At 47.3% G+C, this 20,273-nt stretch overlaps 1 protein-coding gene across 1 annotated transcript in view; it reads left to right on the top strand.

Annotated features, from left to right (window-relative positions):
- SEC24A (SEC24 homolog A, COPII coat complex component) overlaps window positions 1-20,273 on the top strand; it is a 195,163-nt gene that overhangs the window by 154,586 nt on the left and 20,304 nt on the right. Inside the window, exons 17-19 of the mRNA XM_082252885.1 lie at window positions 6,054-6,164; window positions 10,111-10,286; window positions 11,659-11,796. Coding sequence (XP_082109011.1) covers window positions 6,054-6,164; window positions 10,111-10,286; window positions 11,659-11,796 — 425 coding nt within the window. The remainder of the gene's footprint in view (window positions 1-6,053; window positions 6,165-10,110; window positions 10,287-11,658; window positions 11,797-20,273) is intronic.

Genomic DNA, 20,273 nt, shown 5'->3' on the forward strand with positions numbered 1-20,273 from the left:
GGGGTGGAGAACTGGCAGGCGGATTATCTGAGTCGCCAGACCCTGGACCAGGGAGAATGGTCCCTTCACCCGGATGTCTTCCAGATGTTGTGCGCGAAGTGGGGTTCCCCAGATGTGGACCTGTTCTCGTCTAAACAACAAGGTGGAAAGGTTCGTGGCAAGGACGCGCGATCCTCGGGCAGACACCTCAGACGCGTTAGTGGCGCCCTGGCATCAGTATCGCCTGATGTATGCCTTTCCACCGATTCAGCTGCTGTCCAGGCTCCTTCGCAGGTTGGCCTCGGAACCGCACACGGTGATTCTGGTGGCACCGGACTGGCCTCGCCGGTCTTGGTACGCAGACCTCGTGAATCTGGCGGTCGACGCTCCGTGGCATCTGCCACTTCGAGAAGATCTCCTGTCTCAAGGACCGATATTCCATCCTGCTTTACAGTCGCTGGCTTTAACGGCCTGGCTGTTATAAGCCAGGTCCTGAAGGATAGGGGTCTTTCCCCTGAGGTCATTCCCACTTTGATCAAGGCTAGGAAGGCCTCTTTGGGGAAGATTTACTACCGTACTTGGAAGGCTTACTTTGCCTGGTGTGAGTCCAGGGGGTATTCCCCTCGCTCGTACTCGGTGTCGAGAGTGTTGGCTTTCCTTCAAACGGGCGTGGACCAGCGTTTGGCGTTGGCCACGATTTAAGGGTCAGATTTCTGCGCTGGCCGTTCTTTCAACGCCCTGTGGCGTCTAACTCTTTGGTTAGCACCTTTGTTCAAGGGGTGCGACATTTGGTCCCTCCTAGGAGGGAGCCTTTGCCTCCATGGGATTTGAACCTTGTTCTGTCCGTGTTGCAACATGCTCCTTTTGAAAATATCAGGGAGATCTCATTGTCTCTGTTGTCCAAGAAGGTTGCCTTCTTGGTGGCGATCACTTCGGCTCGCAGGGTGTCGGAGCTGGCGGCCTTGTCCTGCAAATCTCCGTATTTGGTGATTCACTTGGATAAGGTGGTCTTGCGACCTAACCAGTCTTTTCTTCTGAAGAGGATCTCAGAATTTCATCTCAATGAGGATATTGTTCTGCCTTCGCTTTGCGCAAAGCCTAAGCATCCGAAGGAGGTGGCTTTGCATTCCTTGGATGTTGTTAGGGCGATCAGGGTTTACCTGTCATCAACTAAATCCTTTCGCAAGTCGGATTCTCTCTTTGTCCTTCCTGAGGGACCTCGGAAGGGCATGGCGGCGGCGGCTGCGACCATCGCCAAATGGATCAGACAGACGATTGTGCAAGCCTATGCTTTGAAGGGGAAGGTTCCTCCTTTTCCTGTGAAGGCGCACTCTACCAGGTCTCTGAGTACGTCTTGGGCCTATCGTCATCAGGCTTCTGTGGCCCAGGTGTGTAAGGCGGCGACTTGGTCGTCCGTTCACACCTTTTCAGAATTTTACAAAGTGGATGTTCAGGCATCGGCAGATGCTTCCTTTGGCCGTAAAGTTCTTAGTGCGGCGTGCCTTAGGGTCCCTTGTTTGGGTCCTTGGCTGTTGGGGTGTTTTTACCCCTAGGTTACTTGTTCTTTCCTGGGTTGTTGCTCCTGTTGAGCACGTTTTCCTGTTGCCCAGTTGGGTCTCTTACTTTGGTAAGGTTCCTTTCTCTGATGTGGGTACTGCGTTGCTTTAGGCGCGGCTGCTTTTTCCCACCCCTCATGTCGACACTGCTATGGGACGTCCCCATTAGTGACGAATATGAAGAGGCGGCGACTGTCGGAGGACGTAAGAGAAAACGGAATTTTTGTAAAATCTTACCTGTAAAATTCCTTTCTCTGAGTCCTCCGACAGTCGCCGCCCCCGCCCCTCTTTTGGGGGTTTGTTTATGTACTCTACTGCTATGCTACTGAAACTGAGTTGGAAATGCAGGAAGCAGGGAGGTATTGACTGAGGGGACCACCCCCTGGGGGTGGGATATGCTAAAAGCTTTGATATTAATATATTCTGTTGCCTAGCTACTCCTACGGAGCAAAGGTCAATAACCCCCATTAGTGACGAATATGAAGAGGCGGCGACTGTCGGAGGACTCAGAGAAAGGAATTTTACAGGTAAGATTTTACAAAAATTCTGTTTTTTCGCTTTCTCTTATATAACATTCCCAATAAAAAATAAATAAAAATTAAACAAATTTTTTCATCATTTTAGGCCAATTTGTATTTTTTTTTATTTTTTTACTAGTAATGGCGGCAATCAGCTATTTTTAGCGACATTGTGGTGGACAGATCGGTCACCTAACTGACATTTTTTACACTTTTGGGGGAACCAAATATGCACTGTTACTGTACTAATGACACTGGCAGGGAAGGGGTTAACACCAGTGGCGATCAAAGGGTTAAATGTATGCCTAGGGGGTGTTTTCTAACTGTGGGGGGGGGAGGGTGGGCTTTTGGAATTAACACAGGGACCTGTGTTCCTAAATAAGAGGAAAAGGGGAGCCCCGTGTTGATTGCTGACAGAACAACGGTCTGCTGTTAGAACAGCTGACCGCCGTTCGGTCTCTACGGGGAGTGTTTGTGGGTGCCTGCCGGCAATCGCATGCCCCCATGATCGCGCCCGCGCAACAACGTACGGGTATGTCGTTTCGCAGGAACCTGACGCTGTATATCTGTGGCGGCTAGTCGGCAAGTGGTTAACAACCCCCTCCGCTACTTAACTGACCAGATCAATGTCCCAGGTGTTTAATTGACGCTATACTCTGAATAAAATGTGTTCCTTTCATTTCTTTTGAGCAGTGCATGTATATATATATAGTGTGTGTGTGTGTGTGTGTGTGTGTGTGTGTGTGTGTATATATATATATATATATATATATATATATATATATATACATACAGTGCCTTGCGAAAGTATTCGGCCCCCTTGAACTTTGCGACCTTTTGCCACATTTCAGGCTTCAAACATAAAGATATAAAACTGTAATTTTTTGTGAAGAATTAACAAGTGGGACACAATCATGAAGTGGAACAAAATTTATTGGATATTTCTAACTTTGTTAACAAATAATAAACTAAAAAAGTGGGCGTGCAAAATTATTCTGCCCCTTTACTTTCAGTGCAGCAAACTCTCTCCAGAAGTTCAGTGAGGATCTCTGAATGATCCAATGTTGACCTAAATGACTAATGATAAATATAATCCACCTGTGTGTGTAATCAAGTCTCCGTATAAAAGCACCTGCAATGTGATAGGCGCAGAGAGCATCATGAAGAACAAGGAACACACCAGGCAGGTCCGAGATACAGTTGTGGAGAAGTTTAAAGCCGGATTTGGATACAAAAAGATTTCTCAAGCATTAAACATCCCAAGGAGCACTGTGCAAGCGATAATATTGAAATGGAAGGAGTATCAGACCACTGCAAATCTACGGAGACCTGGCCGTCCCTCTAAACTTTCAGCTCATAAAAGGAGAAGACTGATCAGAGATGCCGCCAAGAGGCCCATGATCACTCTGGATGAACTGCAGAGATCTACAGCTGAGGTGGGAGACTCTGTCCATAGGAAAACAATCAGTCGTATACTGCACAAATCTGGCCTTTATGGAAGAGTGGCAAGAAGAAAGCCATTTCTTAAAGATATCCATAAAAAGTGTTGTTTTTAAGTTTGCCACAAGCCACCTGGGAGACACACCAAACATGTGGAAGAAGGTGCTCTGGTCAGATGAAACCAAAATCAAACTTTTTGGCAACAATGCAAAACGTTATGTTTGGCGTAAAAGCAACACAGCTCATCACCCTGAACACACCATCCCCACTGTCAAACATAGTGGTTGCAGCATCATGGTTTGGGTCTGCTTTTCTTCAGCAGGGACAGGGAAGATGGTTAAAATTGATGGGAAGATGGATGGAGCCAAATACAGGACCATTCTGGAAGAAAACCTGATGGAGTCTGCAAAAGACCTGAGACTGGGACGGAGATTTGTCTTCCAACAAGACAATGATCCAAAACATAAAGCAAAATCTACAATGGAATGGTTCACAAATAAACATATCCAGGTGTTAGAATGGCCAAGTCAAAGTCCAGACCTGAATCCAATCGAGAATCTGTGGAAAGAACTGAAAACTGCTGTTCACAAACGCTCTCCATCCAACCTCACTGAGCTCGAGCTGTTTTGCAAGGAGGAATGGGCAAAAATTTCAGTCTCTCGATGTGCAAAACTGATAGAGACATACCCCAAGTGACTTACAGCTGTAATCGCAGCAAAAGGTGGCGCTACAAAGTATTAACTTAAGGGGGCTGAATAATTTTGCACGCCCAATTTTTCAGTTTTATTTGTTAAAGTTTGAAATATCCAATAAATTTTGTTCCACTTCATGATTGTGTCCCACTTGTTGTTGATTCTTCACAAAAAATTACAGTTTTATATCTTTATGTTTGAAGCCTGAAATGTGGCAAAAGGTCAAAAAGTTCAAGGGGGCCGAATACTTTCGCAAGGCACTGTATATGTGTGTGTATATACAGTGGGTACGGAAAGTATTCAGACCCCCTTAAATTTTTCACTCTTTGTTATATTGCAGCCATTTGCTAAAATCATTTAGGTTCATTCTTCTTCCTCATGAATGTACACATAGCACCCCATACTGACAGAAAAACACAGAATTGTTGACATTGTTGCAGATTTATTAAAGAAGAAAAACTGAAATATCACATGGTCCTAAGTATTCAGACCCTTTGCTGTGACACTCATATATTTAACTCAGGTGCTTTCCATTTCTTCTGATCATCCTTGAGATGGTTCTACACCTTCATTTGAGTCCAGCTGTGTTTGATTATACTGATTGGACTTGATTAGGAAAGCCACACACCTGTCTATATAAGACCTTCCAGATCACAATGCATGTCAGAGCAAATGAGAATCATGAGGTCAAAGGAACTGCCTGAAGAGCTCAGAGACAGAATTGTGGCAAGGCACAGATCTGGCCAAGGTTACAAAAAGATTTCTGCTGCACTTAAGGTTCCTAAGAGCACAGTGGCCTCCATAATCCTCAAATGGAAGACGTTTGGGACGACCAGAACCCTTCCTAGAGCTGGCCGTCTGGCCAAACTGAGCTATCGGGGGAGAAGAGCCTTGGTGAGAGAGGTAAAGAAGAACCCAAAGATCACTGTGGCTGAGCTCCAGAGATGCAGTCAGGAGATGGGAGAAAGTTGTAGAAAGTCAACCATCACTGCAGCCCTCCACCAGTCGGGGCTTTATGGCAGAGTGGCCCGACGGAAGCCTCTCCTCAGTGTAAGACACATGAAAGCCTGCATGGAGTTTGCTAAAAAACACCTAGCAGGATCACCAGATGAAAATGTAAAAGGAAACCAGCCTAAAATAATGAAACATAATGCAGCCACAGGGGACTAGTAAGCTGCAATATATAAAATGTCTTTAAATAAAATTGCACTTGACTTGGCCTGGGACTATAGGATTTGTTTTTCTTTATATTGAATACCGGCGTAGGTATGGATATGTAGATCTGAGGTGTCCCTTCAGAAGATGAGTAAGTCAGTATTTAGGCCCCTTTCACAGACAGACCGATCAGGTCTGCCTGTCAGTTTTTCAGGGGGACCCGATTGGACCATCTATTGCTCTCTGTGGAGCGGCGGGTGTCAACGTTGTCTGTTGACACCTGCCGACAACCAATCATGTCCAATAAAAGCAGACTGATGGGGGATACATTCCCCATTTGGCTGGCAGATTGGATGACAGGCAGGATGTTTCCATCCGACCCCCCCATAGAGGAAAGCAGGCTGTGTCCACTCAGCATAAGTGGAGCGAACGCAGACCTGTCATCCACCGGTTTAGCCGGGATCAGCGGACAGATTCCCTGTTGAGCATGCGGATCAGCCGCCTATCTTTAAGGGGCTTTGACTGACACTTAGCACGGTTTCCGAAACAGAGCAGCATAAAGCGGTTATATTTTCTGTTGAAAAACTACAAAATAGACTGCTTCAGTTATGTCAAGATAAAATATGTATCTTATGTTATTTACTTTGGTTGATTATGGTGCAGCCAAGATGTGACTTTCATTTTTCTGACCATTAATGTAATTTGCTTTTTAGGGGAACGGAGGATCCGTGTGCACACAATGTGCCTTTCTGTCGTTTCAGCACTGTCTGATGTCTATGCTGGGGCTGATGTGCAGGCTGTGATTGGACTGTTGGCAAATATGGGTAAGTGTGCATAGCAGATATCCTCTTTAATATATCGCGTCCGTCTTGTCCATTGAGAGACTTTGGAATTTGGATACATTTAGGTTATAGCGCCACCTACAGGGGGATTAGACACTGATGGAAAAGTTTTAAGCCAGTCCCAGTATAATTACTCCTATTTTCAGTGTCCAAGGAGGATAGATGTCCTTTTCCTGTCTCTGAAGAGAAATTTCTAACCAGGTTTTGCTAGCCTTTTTTTTTCTTCAGTTTTGTTTCCTTGGATTTTTTTTTTTCATCAACATTAATCAACATTCCTCACTACACTGCTGCTTGAACTGGTTTCTACATAGCAGCAATTTTGATCAGCCTTTCCTAAGCTTGACTTTGGAGTGCTGGACATGTAGCTTGGAATGTGACCTTTGGGCACAGGACTCTGCGTTGAGGCACTTTCCAGGCCTTCATGTGCTGGCTTTCCAGCCTCAGAGTGCTTTCAAGGTCCAGAGCTGTGGCTTGCCTCTATGCTTAACCCGGTCTCTGAATACTCACTTTGTGAGTAAGGCTGTTTGGGTTGAAGCTTTTGAAGCTACCTCACTATTGCACCACTGGGTCCATTTACATTTTCTGCTACCATGCTACCACCAATTTTCACTGTGGAAATGATTAATGCTGAGGGTCAGAGTGCTGAAATCATTCCCTGGGTGGACGGTCATACTGTTCTCTCTTCTTTCCCACCATTCAGAATGGAGGAAGCACAATTCTGCTGCTGCTGCTCCTGCTTTATAAAGTGGCATATACAACCTCAGATTCTTTTCTATTCCAACTTTCTGGCTACGGTGACCTTGTCACCTCTAGACCCCCTCATCCTTCACTCATTGGAGAACCTCCATCCCCAGGGCTGTGGGGATCTTTAGCGCATACAGTTACCTCCATGTCAAGGGATCCTGCTTTGGACAGGTTTTCTGGTTCAGACAACATGGGACACTATTTGGATTCTGCAAACCTTAGCCTCTGTAATAGAATAGAAGTTCTTCCAGTGACAGGGAGGTAACCGGTCTCTATGCTAGATGATGAGAGTATCAGCCCCACTTGCACTGTCTCCCTCATGGATAATGCCTTGGGAACTAATATCTTAATCTGTAGCCTGAGAGGAGAGTTTTGTGCACAAACAAAGGTCCTTTGGGGCAGGCAGAGATCAACGCAGGAGGGCTTGGATCTCCTTGAATTGTCAACAGTAAATCCTAGTTTACTGCTCACGGTACCTTCTGTCAGGGGTAGAGTATGTCCAGATGACTTTGTTGGACCTGTCTTCCCGGGGATAGGACATCCTCTTTTAGCTAATCTGCAGTCTTTTGAGGAATGTCCTCCAGATGCTTTCCCATGCTCCACCCTTAATCCGATCAGCGCTCTTAGGGTTTCTGCTAAGTTTCCTATCCCTTGCTTTACAGTTGTTGATCTGGGTGGATCTAGGAGATTCTTAGATCTATGGTTTATGGTCTGGGTTAGGCAGGCATAACAGGTCCTTTCTGCAATGCCCCTGAGTGATAGTAAAGATGATTTAGCTTCAGCCATTTCTGATGGTCCCTAGCTTGGCTGTCTTGGACTAAGGTCGAACACCCAGTTCCTCCCATGCACCACACCCTTAAAGTCATGGTGACTTTGTAGAATTGAACCCTTGGGTTTTCTAGCAATCCATCTCAGGAGGTGCATTACTTCCCTAAAGTTTCATCTCTGGACGTTTCTTTTAGAGGTGTCCCTAGCTTTCTGCTGACCATGTCGGGCTGTGGGTCTTGTCTTCACTGCCTGGGAATTAATAGTTTTCCACCTGTTTTGGTGGGTTCTGGTTGATCAGCTTCTTACTGGTTTAGGTTTGGTGTTCTCTTCCGCGTGAGGTTACCAATGACAATTTTTCTTGTCTTTCCCAGCATTGGGTTGATTCTCCATGCCCCCCATTTTTCTGTTTGGCTGTGACCAATCCTCTTGTAGGCTGAGGTATAACCCAACTGTATCTGAATTCCTACAGCCGGGTCCATAAATAATGGGTCATCGACACAATTCTAATCTCTTTTGGCTCTATACACCACCACAATGGATTTCAAATGAAACAAGATGTGCTTTAACTGCAGACTTTCAGCTTTAATTTGAGAGTATTTACATCCAAATCAGGTGAAAGGTGTAAGAATCACAACAGTTTGTAAATGTGCCTCCCACTTTTTTAAGTGACCAAAAGTAATGGAACAATTGGCTGCTCAGCTGTTCTATGGCCAGGTGTGTGTTATTCCCTCATCCCATTTACAAGGAGCAGATAAAAGGTCCAGAGTTCGTTTCAAGTGTGCTATTTGCATTTGGAATCTTGCTGTCAACTTTCAATATGAGATCCAAAGAGCTGTCACAATCAGTGAAGCAAGCCATCATTAGGCTGAAAAAACAAAACAAACCCATCACAGAGATAGCAAAAACTTTAGGTGTGGCCAAATCAACTGTTTGGAATATCCTTAAAAAGAAAGAACGCACCGGTGAGCTCAGCAACACCAAAAGACCCGGAAGACCACGGAAAACAGCTGTGGTGGATGACCAAAGAATTCTTTCCCTGGTGAAGAAAACACCCTTCACAACAGTTGGCCAGATCAAGAACACTCTCCAGGAGGTAGGTGTATGCGTGTCAAAGTCAACAATCAAGAGAAGACTTCATCAGAGTGAATACAGAGGGGTTCACCACAAGATGTAAAACATTGGTGAGCCTCAAAAACAGGAAGGTCAGATTAGAGTGTGCCAAACAACATCTAAAAAAGCCTTCACAGTTCTGGAACAACATCCTATGGACAGATGAGACCAAGATCAACTTGTACCAGAGTGATGGGAAGATAAGAGTATGGCGAAGGAAAGGAGCTGCTCATGATCCAAAGCATACCACCTCATCAGTGAAGCATGGTGGTGGTAGTGTCATGGCGTGGGCATGTATGGCTGCCAATGGAACTGGTTCTCTTGTATTTATTGATGATGTGACTGCTGACAAAAGCAGCAGGATGAATTCTGAAGTGTTTCGGGCAATATTATCTGCTCATATTCAGCCAAATGCTTCAGAACTCATTGGATGGCGCTTCACAGTGTAGATGGACAATGACCCGAAGCATACTGCGAAAGCAACGTAAGAGTTTTTTTAAGGCAAAGAAGTGGAATGTTATGCAATGGCCAAGTCAATCACCTGACCTGAATCCGATTGAGCATGCATTTCACTTGCTGAAGAAGAAACTGAAGGAAAAATGCCCCAAGAATAAGCAGGAACTTTGACAGTTGCAGTAGAGGCCTGGCAGAGCATCATCAGGGATGAAACCCAGCGTCTGGTGATGTCGATGCGTTCCAGACTTCAGGCTGTAATTGACTGCAAAGGATTTGCAACCAAGTATTTAAAAAGTGAAAATTTGGTTTATGATTGTTAATCTGTTCATCTGATTTGGATGTAAATACCCTCAAATTAAAGCTGAAAGTCTGCAGTTAAAGCACATCTGGTTTGTTTCATTTCAAATCCATTGTGGTGGTGTATAGAGCCAAAAAGATTAGAATTGTGTCAATGTCCCAATATTTATGGACCTGACTATGTCTTTCGTTAGACTCTAAGAAAATTATTTTAGATAAATTTAGGACCTAGAAATGTACCTGTACAAGCAAGGAAATTTTAAAGATTTGAGCAATATAAAGTAGATCTTATACAGTGCAAAAATGTACCTGTGTTTGAGGAAAAATCGTCTTACTTAATAAGTACATTTAACTTGCGATTCCATTTTGATTGCTCTTATTGTTTTATTGCATGTGTAATATGCAGTCTTTGCAAAATAAGCAGATTATAACAATTACCAATTGCCATTCTAAACTGGAAAAAAAACGAATTGAACAATCAAATTGGGTATTTTAGCATGCGTGTTTAGTACAAAATTGTATTATTAATGCAAATTTCACTTTCTACATCTAGCTGTAGACCGGTCTGTGGCTTCAAGTTTGAGTGATGCACGAGATGCTTTAGTTAATGCAGCAATTGACTCTCTTGCTGCATATCGCAATTCAGTACTTACTGTACAGCAGCCTGGCCTCTTGGCACCACACTCATTGCGTCTCTTCCCTATGTTTGTACTGGCTCTCTTAAAGCAGGTTAGTAGATTTAATATCCTGAATTGTAACTTTTAAATAAAATATTAAGAAATGGTTGGTGTTTATACTGTTTGTGCATACTTTACTGGAATATGAACTATATGCAAGTAACAGTTGCATTATATTGTTATATTTTATCCATGAGTAATCCCTATAACAACCTGTTATACTGACCATACTGTCTTACTTATTGCAATTTTTAGCCAGTTTAAACCATATTTCAGATTGCTAAAATAACTGACGTAACAAAGCAGGGCAGCTTGCCACCATAACTTTTAACTTTGTTCTTTTAAGTATAATTAAAGGCGCAATTTTTGTTTCGCTAGCGGAGTAGGATTAGAACACCCTTTAGGTTTTTATTGCAGCCTTTGTGCCAGATAGGAAGATTCACCCTTTCTACAGGTGCATCTCAAAAAAATTAGAATATCATCAATAAGTGAATGTGTTTTTAATAATTCAATTAAAATTAAACTCTTATATACTGCTCAAAAAAAATTAAATACCCCTCCCTCCCCTCCCCTCCTTTACCTCCTTCCCTCCCTCCCCTCCTTTACCTCCTTCCCTCCCTCCCCTCCTTTACCTCCTTCCCTCCCTCCCCTCCTTTACCTCCTTCCCCTCTTTTACCTCCTTCCCCTCCTTTACCTCCTTCCCTCCCTCCCCTCCTTTACCTCCTTCCCTCCCTCCCCTCCTTTACCTCCTTCCCTCCCTCCCCTCCTTTACCTCCTTCCCTCCCTCCCCTCCTTTACCTCCTTCCCTCCCTCCCTCCCCTCCTTTACCTCCTTCCCTCCCTCCCCTCCCCTCCTTTACCTCCTTCCCTCCCTCCCCTCCTTCCTTCCCTCCCCTCCTTCCTCTCCTCCCCTCCTTCCCTCCCCTCCTTTCCTTCCCTCTCCTCCTTTCCTTCCCTCCCCTCTCCTTTCCTTTCCTCCCCTCTCCTTTCCTTTCCTCCCCTCTCCTTTCCTTTCCTTTCCTTTCCTTTCCTTTCCTTTCCTTTCCTCCTTTCCTTTCCCCTCCTTTCCTTTCCTTTCCTTTCCTTTCCCCTCCTTTCCTTTCCTTTCCTTTCCTTTCCTTTCCTTTCCTTTCCTTTCCTTTCCTTTCCTTTCCTTTCCTTTCCTTTCCTTTCCTTTCCTTTCCTTTCCTTTCCTTTCCTTTCCTTCCCTCCTTTCATCCCTCCCCTTCCCTCCTTCCCCTCCCTTTCCTCCTCCCACAACTCCTCCTCCCTCCCTCTTCCCCCCCTCTCCTCCCTCCCCTCCCCCTCCTTCCCTCCCTCCCCTCCTTCCCTCCCCTCCCCTCCCCCTCCTTCCCTCTCCCTCCCTAGTAGTTCATCATGTTCCATATATTTTGTTTATTTATTTTTATTTTTTTTCATCTACAGAAAGCCTTTCAGACTGGTACAAATGCAAGCTTGGATGAGAGAACATATGCTATGTGTCAGATTAAGAGCCAGCCACTTGTTTACCTTATGCTGATGACCCATCCCAACTTGTACAGAGTGGATAATTTATCAGATGAGGTGTGTCTTACAAGCTTTCTGTTAAAATAGATTGTACCCAAAACAGAAGTGCATCCCCACACAGTACCTTTCTAGCTGATCTTTTAGGCTCTGTTCACATATATGTGAATTGAATGCTTTTTTAACCGCATCAGATTCACACAACGTGAATCAGACTAGCTTTCAATGGAGCCGGTTCACACATGTCCGAGGCGGTCGCAGTCCTGAAAAGGGTTCTGTGAAAATTTTGGTTCCGATTTAGGTGTGAATTCAAGGTAAAATTTGCACCTGAATAACCCCTGAACTGGTGAACAAAACTGCTCCGAACTGCAAACTGCAACTAGACATGTGTGAACCTAGCTTTGGGCTGTATCAACTGGAGTGAGCGGCTACTTCTGGGATGTCTTAGAAAAGCCCAAAGTGCTCCACAGTGTTATGGAAGCACCTTGTAGAAGTATTTAAAAAAGGAAAATTTAATGCAAGTAATGAAAACATTGACACAAAAGATCAGTTTTAGACCCCATTGAGACTAGCGCGACTTGTCAGCCTGACAAGTCGCGGTCGGTCGCTCCCTATTGAGTAGTACAGGACCCGTTCTAAAAGGAGCGACACAAGTCGCTCCGACTTAGAAAAAGGGTCCTGTACTACTTTGGGGCGACCTGGGAGCGACTTGCATAGACTTCCATTATGTCAAGTCCCTGCAAGTTGCGCCGAAGTCGCCCCTCGAAGTCGGATCGCCTCAGTGTGAACCGGCTCTAATAAGCTAGCAAACAATTTAATATTCAATATTATTTTCAGTTAAAACTGGCCATTAAAAAAATAAATAAAAATAACTTGCTTTCAAAGAATATGAACTGGCAATCCAGGATTCAGGCCTGGGACATTAAACACCACAAGAATCTTACCTTTGCCCCTCCATTGCAAAGATCTGAAACCCTAAAATCCCCATGGAAAGCCAATCTGATTGTAATAGGGAAGCTGCTGTGGCAATTCACGTTGGCTGAAAGTGTATGTGAAGCCAAAATCTCTTTTTCTCTATCGTTCGTCGAGGGACGCAGCATCATCTCCCATCAGGAGTTGTCTAGGCATAAACTTTGATTACACACGCCCAGGGGGCTGTCCCTCTCGGCAAAAACCCCCGCTGCATGACTCAGCACATCAGTTTGTATTGGTCTCAGTTTTTCTTTTCAGAATATTTTATTATTTACTCGCTTGATAGCTAGTGTTCAGGGAAGAATTTTCCTGGGGATCTACAAGCAACGATGCCGGCTGGGGCTTCGTACTGGATAATCTAGATCCCGAAGCTCCCCCCAGTCTGGCCTAGGAGCATGAGCAGGTTATACTTCCGACCTAGGCAAAGCAACAACGGTGCCCCCTGGTCCGGAGGGGGACGAGCCAGCGAGCGGATGTCTCGCCGGACTCATTGACCTGGAACGCCCTGAGTTGCAGCATACCCATCGGCTGGCAGCACCCCCACTTCGGGTGGGAGGCAGTCTGCCCAGACTGGAGCCCACCCGGTCCATGGTATGGTGAGTGAATGTATCCCCCTTGCCCCTGCTGGCCTTGGGGGGGGGATGTGGGCCCTCCCCTGGGGATAATGGGATTTGTGCCTCCCAAGAGATCCCCCTGGTCTGCCCGGTTTTATGTGTCCTTCCCTCTCCCTGTCCCTGCGGAGGCTGTGTATATGGAGTGCTCTGGGGGGGGGGGGGGGTCAATTCCTGCTTTTCTCTCATGCTGGGATGGATTCAGAGTGTCTGAGGTGGTAACGTAATTGGGGGTCCCTGCGGGTATATCCCCGCACTTTTTGGTATCAGTTTGTTAAAGGGGTCCCCTGCAGAACGCTGCACTTGGTGGTAGATACCGCGATCGGCGCTCTTAAAGCAACAGTACTCCATTTTTTTGCGATTTGCATAATGGAGTCCCAAGCTGAAAAATCACCCTCAGACTCACTTTGTGCGATTCCCGGACAGTCCGGATCGCAGTCGCTTGCCTCAATTTCAGCTGCACTGGGAAGCCTGGTGACTAAAGTTGATTTAGTCATGAAAAAGGTTGATAGCCGTAAACGACCCCTGCCTTCTCCTTCTAGGGAGTTGTCCTCTGATTCAGAGGCTGATGGGGTCGCCCCGAACGCCCCCCTACCTGAGGGGTCACTGTCTTCGCAGTCAGATGGTGAAGAGGACCTGTCATCTTCAGCTGCAGCGTGGGAACGCGCTTTAGTGAAAGCCCTGATTATTTCAGTGAGGGATACTTTAAAATTGACTGAGCCCACGCCGGCAGGAACGCGGTTGACTTTTTGCTCCCAAAAGTCCCAGAAATCTGGCAAGGTTTTCCCTTGTCCCGACACCTTTCACGATATCGTGAATGACCAATGGTGGTACATTAAGCACGTGATAGTGGTGCCAAAACGCTTTATCCTTTTGCCTTTTTCCAACTGTTGGACGGTGCCACCTAAAGTGGACCATCCTGTTTCCAGTTTGAACACATCTACCCTTGTGCCTGTGGAGGTTTCCCCAGTTTTTACGGATCCAGTGTACAGGCGGGTGGAATCCCTTTCCTGCCATCTTCACGTGCTGGCTGGTTCCGTTTTGAAACTGGTTTCACAGACGGTGACGGAATGGATTAGGGGTTGCAGGAGTCTTTAGACCCTGAGACTGTTCCTCCAGAACAACTGGAACTGTTGGACCAGGTGATCCAGGCTCTGGTGTTCTGTGTGATGAGTCTATGGATGCGGCACCCCTGGTGGCCAGTGTTTCGGCTGTGGGTATTGTTTTAAGACGCATGGTTTGGTTGAACTGGTTGGCTGACCAAGCTTCTAAAAAAACCTTAAGCTGATCTCCCCTTTTTGGGAGACAGGTTGTTTGGCAAATCAATCGGACTCAGTTGGATGAGTTGATCAAAGGGCTGACTGGCGGGAGGAGTACTCTTCTTCCTCAATCTTCCAAGGGTAAGACTCCCCATGCTAAGGGGGGTCCATCCTTTTCTCCTCACAAATGTTTTTTTTTTTTGTGCTTCCGGGGCGCAAGAAAAGGGTAAGCCGTTCAGATCTTCTGGAGGTGCTAAGAAGCCCTGGGGCAAGACCAAGGCCAGTCAGTCCGGTGCTGCAAACAAGTCCTTTTCAGCATGAAGGGGCGCCCTCACCTGTCTCAGGGGTGTGGGGATGTCTTCGCTTCTTTCAGGAACCCTGGACTTCTTCATTCAGGACGATTGGGTTCGCGACCTGGTTTGTTCCGGGCACAAGATCGAATTCCGGTCCCGGCCAGGGGACAGTTTTTTTCCAATCAAATCTTCACCTGTCTCCGGAGCGTTTGACGGATCTGCGGGAGGCTGTGCAAGATCTCCTGGCTCTGGGGGTGATTGTGCCGGTTCCCCGCATGAACGCTCTCAAGGTTTCTATTCAAACATGTTCACTGTGCCCAGAAAAGAGGGCAAAGTGCGACCTCAAGGCTCTGAACCGCTTGGTGTGGATGCAGAAGTTTCGAATGGAGTCCATTCCGTCTGTGGTGGCATCTTTGAATCAGGGGGATTTTCTTGCCTCCATCAATCTCAAAGATGCATATCTCCACGTCCGCATATTCGAGGGACACCAGCGATTCCTCTGCTTTGCGGTGGCAGAGGAGCATTTTCAGTTTGTGGCATTACCCTTTGGACTCGCCTTGGCTCCCAGAGTTTTTACCAAGGTCCTAGCCCCTGTGCTGTCCTTGTTGCGTCGCCGAGGTATCTCCATTGTGGGGTACCTGGACGATCCTGTTGCGAGCAGATTCCCATTCGGATCTGCTGGACAACATCTCCATCACCATTCCGACCCTGCAGGAATTCGGGTGGACGATCAGTGTAGCCAAATCTGCCCTGACTCCATCTGTGCGGGTCACCTATCTGGGGCTGATAATTGACTCTGCAATGGTGAGGGTCTTCCTTCCCTTGGACAAGCTTCAGAAGTTGCAAGGGGCGGTCAGGTTGCTGATGGAGACCGAACAATCTTCCTTGCGGGTTTGCATGGGGGTTCCTGGTTCTGATGGTCTCGACCTTCGAAGCAATCCCGTTTGCTCAATCCCACACGAGACAGCTGCAGATGGAGATTCTGTCCAGATGGAACAGAGATCCTCAGTCGTTGGATCGGAAGATTCGGTTGAGCCTTCTCACAAAGTCGGCTCTTATGGTGGTTCCAGTCACCTGCCCTGTGCCAAGGCAAGTCCTTTCCGGCCAGTGTTTTGGACGGTGATTACCATGGATGCCAGCCTATTGGGCTGGCGTGGAGTGCTGGGGAAGCTCTGTGCTCACGGAATTCGGACGACGGAAGAGTCTTCCTTACCGATCAATATCCTGGAACTAAGAGCGATCAAACTCTGTCTGCTTCCCTGAATGAGTCGGCTATGCGGCTCTCCGGTTCAGGTCTGGTCAGACAATGCCACGGCTGTGGCTTACATCAATCATCAAGGGGGCACCAGGAGTGATTCTGCTATGGGCGGAATACAATGCTCTGGCACTTTCTGCGGTCCACATCTCGGGTGTGGAGAATTGGCAAGTGAATTACCTGAGGAGTCAAGTGTTGGAATAGGGGGGAGTAGTCCCTGCATCTGGAGGTGTTTCATCTCCTGTGTGCCCAGTGGGGGACTCCGGAGGTGGATCTGTTTGGGTCTCGCCTCAACAGGAAAGTTCAGAGGTTTGTAGCCGTGTCTCGGGATCCTCTGGCCAACGCCACAGACGCTCTGCTGGCTCCTTGGAGTCAGTATCCCGATTTATGCCTTCCCTCAGCTCGTTCTCCTGCCGAGGTTTCGATGTGGCGATGGAAGGCATTCCGCTCATTCAGGTGGCTCCAGACTGGCCTCGGCAGTCTTGGTACGCAGAACTGGTGAAAAAGGTTGTGCATCCTCCATAGCGTCTTCCTCTGTGGTACGATCTGCTCTCTCAAGGACTGATCTTCCATCCTGCTTTCAAGTCGCTGGCTTTAACAGCTTGGCTGTTGCAAGCAAGGTGTTGAGGGATAGAGGTCTCTCTGATTCGTTGATTCCTACCCTTATGAAGGCCAGGAAATTGACCTCTAGGAAGATCTATCATCATACATGGAAATCGTACATTTCATGGTATGAATTGCTGCAGCTGCGCCCTCGTTTCTATATCTTGGGCTTTGGCCTTTTTACAAAAAGGAGTTGAGCAGCGCTTGACGTTGGGGACTGTCAAAGGCAAGGTGTCGGCCTTGGCTATTTCTTTTCAACGTCTTTTCAACGTCCGTTGGCTACGCATAGTCTGGTTCGCACCTTCATTCAGGGGGTGCATCATCTGGCCTTTCCAAGGTGATCCCCGTTGCCTCCATGGGATCTTAATCTGGTTTTCTGTCCTTCAAAATCCTCCTTTTGAGAATATTCGGGAGATTTCTCTGCATTCTTTGTCACAAAAGGTTGCCTTCCTAGTGGCTATCGATTCTGCCCGCAGAGTTTGAGTTGGTGGCGTTGTCCTGTCGTTCGCCTTATTTGGTGGTCCACAGGGATAAAGTGGTCCTCCGACCTAATTCGTCCTTTCTTCCTTCCTATGGTGGTGTCGGATTTTTACCTGAATGAAGACATTGTGTTGCCTTCTTTATGTCCTAAGCCTAAACATTGCAAGTAAGTTGCCTTGCACTCTCTGGATGGGGTTTGGGTGATGAAGGTTTATCTGGCCGTTACTGAGCCCTTCAGGAAGTCGGACTCTTTGTCCTTCCGGACGGTCCTCGCAAAGGTTTGGCTGCGTCCATTTCGGGATGGATCAGGCAGATGGTTGTTCAGGCTTATTCAATCTAGGGTCAGGTTCCTCCTTTCCCTGTGAAAGCGCCTTCTACTAGAGCGCTGAGTGCCTCTTGGGTGTTTCGCCATCAGGCCTCGGTTGTATTTGTAAGGCGGCGACTTGGTTGTCTGTACACACCTTTACCAACTTTTACAAGGTGGGTTTGTTGGCATCTTCGGATCCCTCTTTTGGCTGCAAAGTTTTGCAGGCTGCTGTTTCGTGAGAGAATGTTTTTTTGCTATTCTCTTAGGGGTCTTTTACATGGGTGAGCTTCTGTTGTTTGGTTGATCTCCATGTTGGCTAAGTTGAGCCTTTTGGAGTTGACGTTACTGTCTGGTAGCGTTTTCCCACCCCTCATGCCTTTACTGCTTTGGGACATCCCACTCCGCTCTTAGAGATTAGGCTTCGTCTGTCGACGGACGATAGAGAAAATAAGATTTTTGTAAGATCTTTGTCTCTGATGTCCGTCGACGGATGCAGCACCCGCCCCTCTGGGGTTGGTTCTTTTGTTCTCACTGCTTTAAATTAAACTGATGTGCTGAGTCATGCAGTGGGGGTTTATGCCGAGAGGGACAGCCCCCTGGGCGTGTGCATTCAAATATTTTTATGCCTAGACTACTCCTGATGGGAGGAGCATAAACCTACTCGGCTCATGGAGATGAGGCTGCGTCTGTTTACTGACCGAGAAAAAGGTTTTACGGTAAGATCTTACAAAAATCCTATTTTCTCTTTTGTTCACTGACGGACACAGCTCCTGATTGGGTTATACTGCCTTCTACAGGAGTAGGACACTAGGCAGGAAAAAGCTTGACTATGCCTAAGGGGGTATACACCCATTCCCAGCTATAGGCAGGCACTGCCTAGTCAGGAGTAAGGACCTAGTTCCTTTCTGGGATCCCTGGTCCTGGCAATTTTTTCATTTTAAATGGAATTTTTTTCCTCTTTTCCTATTTTGTTCCTGTGAGAACTACAGTCAAGTGCCAGACTGGGCGATGAACTGGATAATATAGAGCCTTAGGGTCCCCCCAGTCCGGCCAGCGAGCGCGTGCAGACCGCAGCTTCGCGCTAGGTCAGCCGCAACATAGCCCCACTGGGCGGGGGCTGGTCGGCGAGTGAAACACCTCGCGAGGACGCATACGAACTGGCTTAAGCCTGAGTTGCAGCGTTTCCTTCTGGCCGACAGCACCCGCATAATGATGGCGCTGTGTCACTACCCCTGGAGGGTTTTGGGGTGGACTTGGGCCCCTCTCTTTCCTCCCCAGCTCCTCTAAAATTTCGCTCAATGTGGGCTCCACCACAGGTTTCGCGAGGACCTAATCTGGCAAGCTACAAGCGGGCTCTTCCAGACCTGCGGACAAGGCTGCCTCTGCATGAAGGGGTGTCCTCACCCGGATCTGGGGTGGGGGGGGACGTCTTTGCTGGTTTCCGGATCCATGGACCACCCGGACAGGCTGGCATCTGTGGAGACAACCATCCAGTACAGGAGGAGAAGGATTTTCCCTGTCAAAGTGCCAGAGAGTGAAGCCATCTCTCGAGCCAGTGGATCCTTGACCCATTAAACCAGAATCTCTTTAGCAGAGATCTTGTGTGGAACTGTGCAAACAGACCGCCTGGAGGGTGGACACCATCAGGCCCAGCACGCACTTGCAAGCCCAGAGAGATGACCGTCTGCTGAACAACAGAAGCTAAATTGCCTCCTGCAATATCTGGAGTTTTTCCCGAGGAAGAAACACTCTGGCTGAGGCCAAGTCCAGAGTCAGACCCAGATAGGCCTTTTTTTGTGGACAGAACCAAAGCAGTCTCCTGAATGTTCAGGATCCCACCGAACTCCCTCAGCGTTCACAGAGCAACCTCCAGTAGAACATCAGAGCAGTTGGAAACTCCACTCACAGAAGAAGATCGTCCAGGTACCCCAGTGCCGTGATCCCTCGCTAATTCAAAAAATGCCAGCACCAAGGCCAAAACTCCTGCGAAGACCCGAGGTGCGGAGGCGAGACCAAAGGTCACCACCGCAAACTAATTATACGCTTTGCTGTGTTTTCATATTAATACTACTTTGGGACATCCCAATGGTCTAAAGCAGGGGTCTTCAAGCTATGGCCCTCCAGCTGTTCAGGAACTACAATTCCCATCATGCCTAGTCATGTGTGTGATTGTCAGTTTTTCAAAGCCTCATGGGATGTGTAGTTCCTCAACAGCTGGAGGGCCGTAGTTTGAGGATCCCTGGTCTAAAGGCTTGAAGCTGTGTCCGTCAGTGAACTAAAGAGAAAACCTGGATTTTTGTCTTACCGTAAAATCCTTTTCTCTAAGGTAGGGGTGTCAAACTCAAATTCATTGGGGGCCGCATCAGCAGTATAGTTGCCCTCAAAGGGCCGGTTGTACGGAGTGCGGGGTTCCTGAGTGCGCTGCGTACAGAGTGCGGGGTTTAAGAGTGAGATGGGTATGGAGTGCAGAGTTCAGGAGCGCGCGGGGTTCAGGAGTGCGCTGGATACTGAGTGCGGGGTATAAGAGTGAGATGGGTACGGAGTGGAGTTCAGGAGCGCGCTGGGTACAGAGTGCGGAGTTCAGGAGTGCGCTGGGTACAGAGTGCGGAGTTCAGGAGTGCGCTGGGTACAGAGTGCGGAGTTCAGGAGTGCGCTGGGTACAGAGTGCGGAGTTCAGGAGTGCGCTGGGTACAGAGTGCGGAATTCAGGAGTGCGCTGGGTACAGAGTGCGGAGTTCAGGAGTGCGCTGGGTACAGA

The sequence above is a fragment of the Pelophylax lessonae genome (genome assembly GCF_965119305.1).
Source record: "Pelophylax lessonae genome assembly, chromosome: 4".
NCBI lineage: Eukaryota > Metazoa > Chordata > Amphibia > Anura > Ranidae > Pelophylax > Pelophylax lessonae.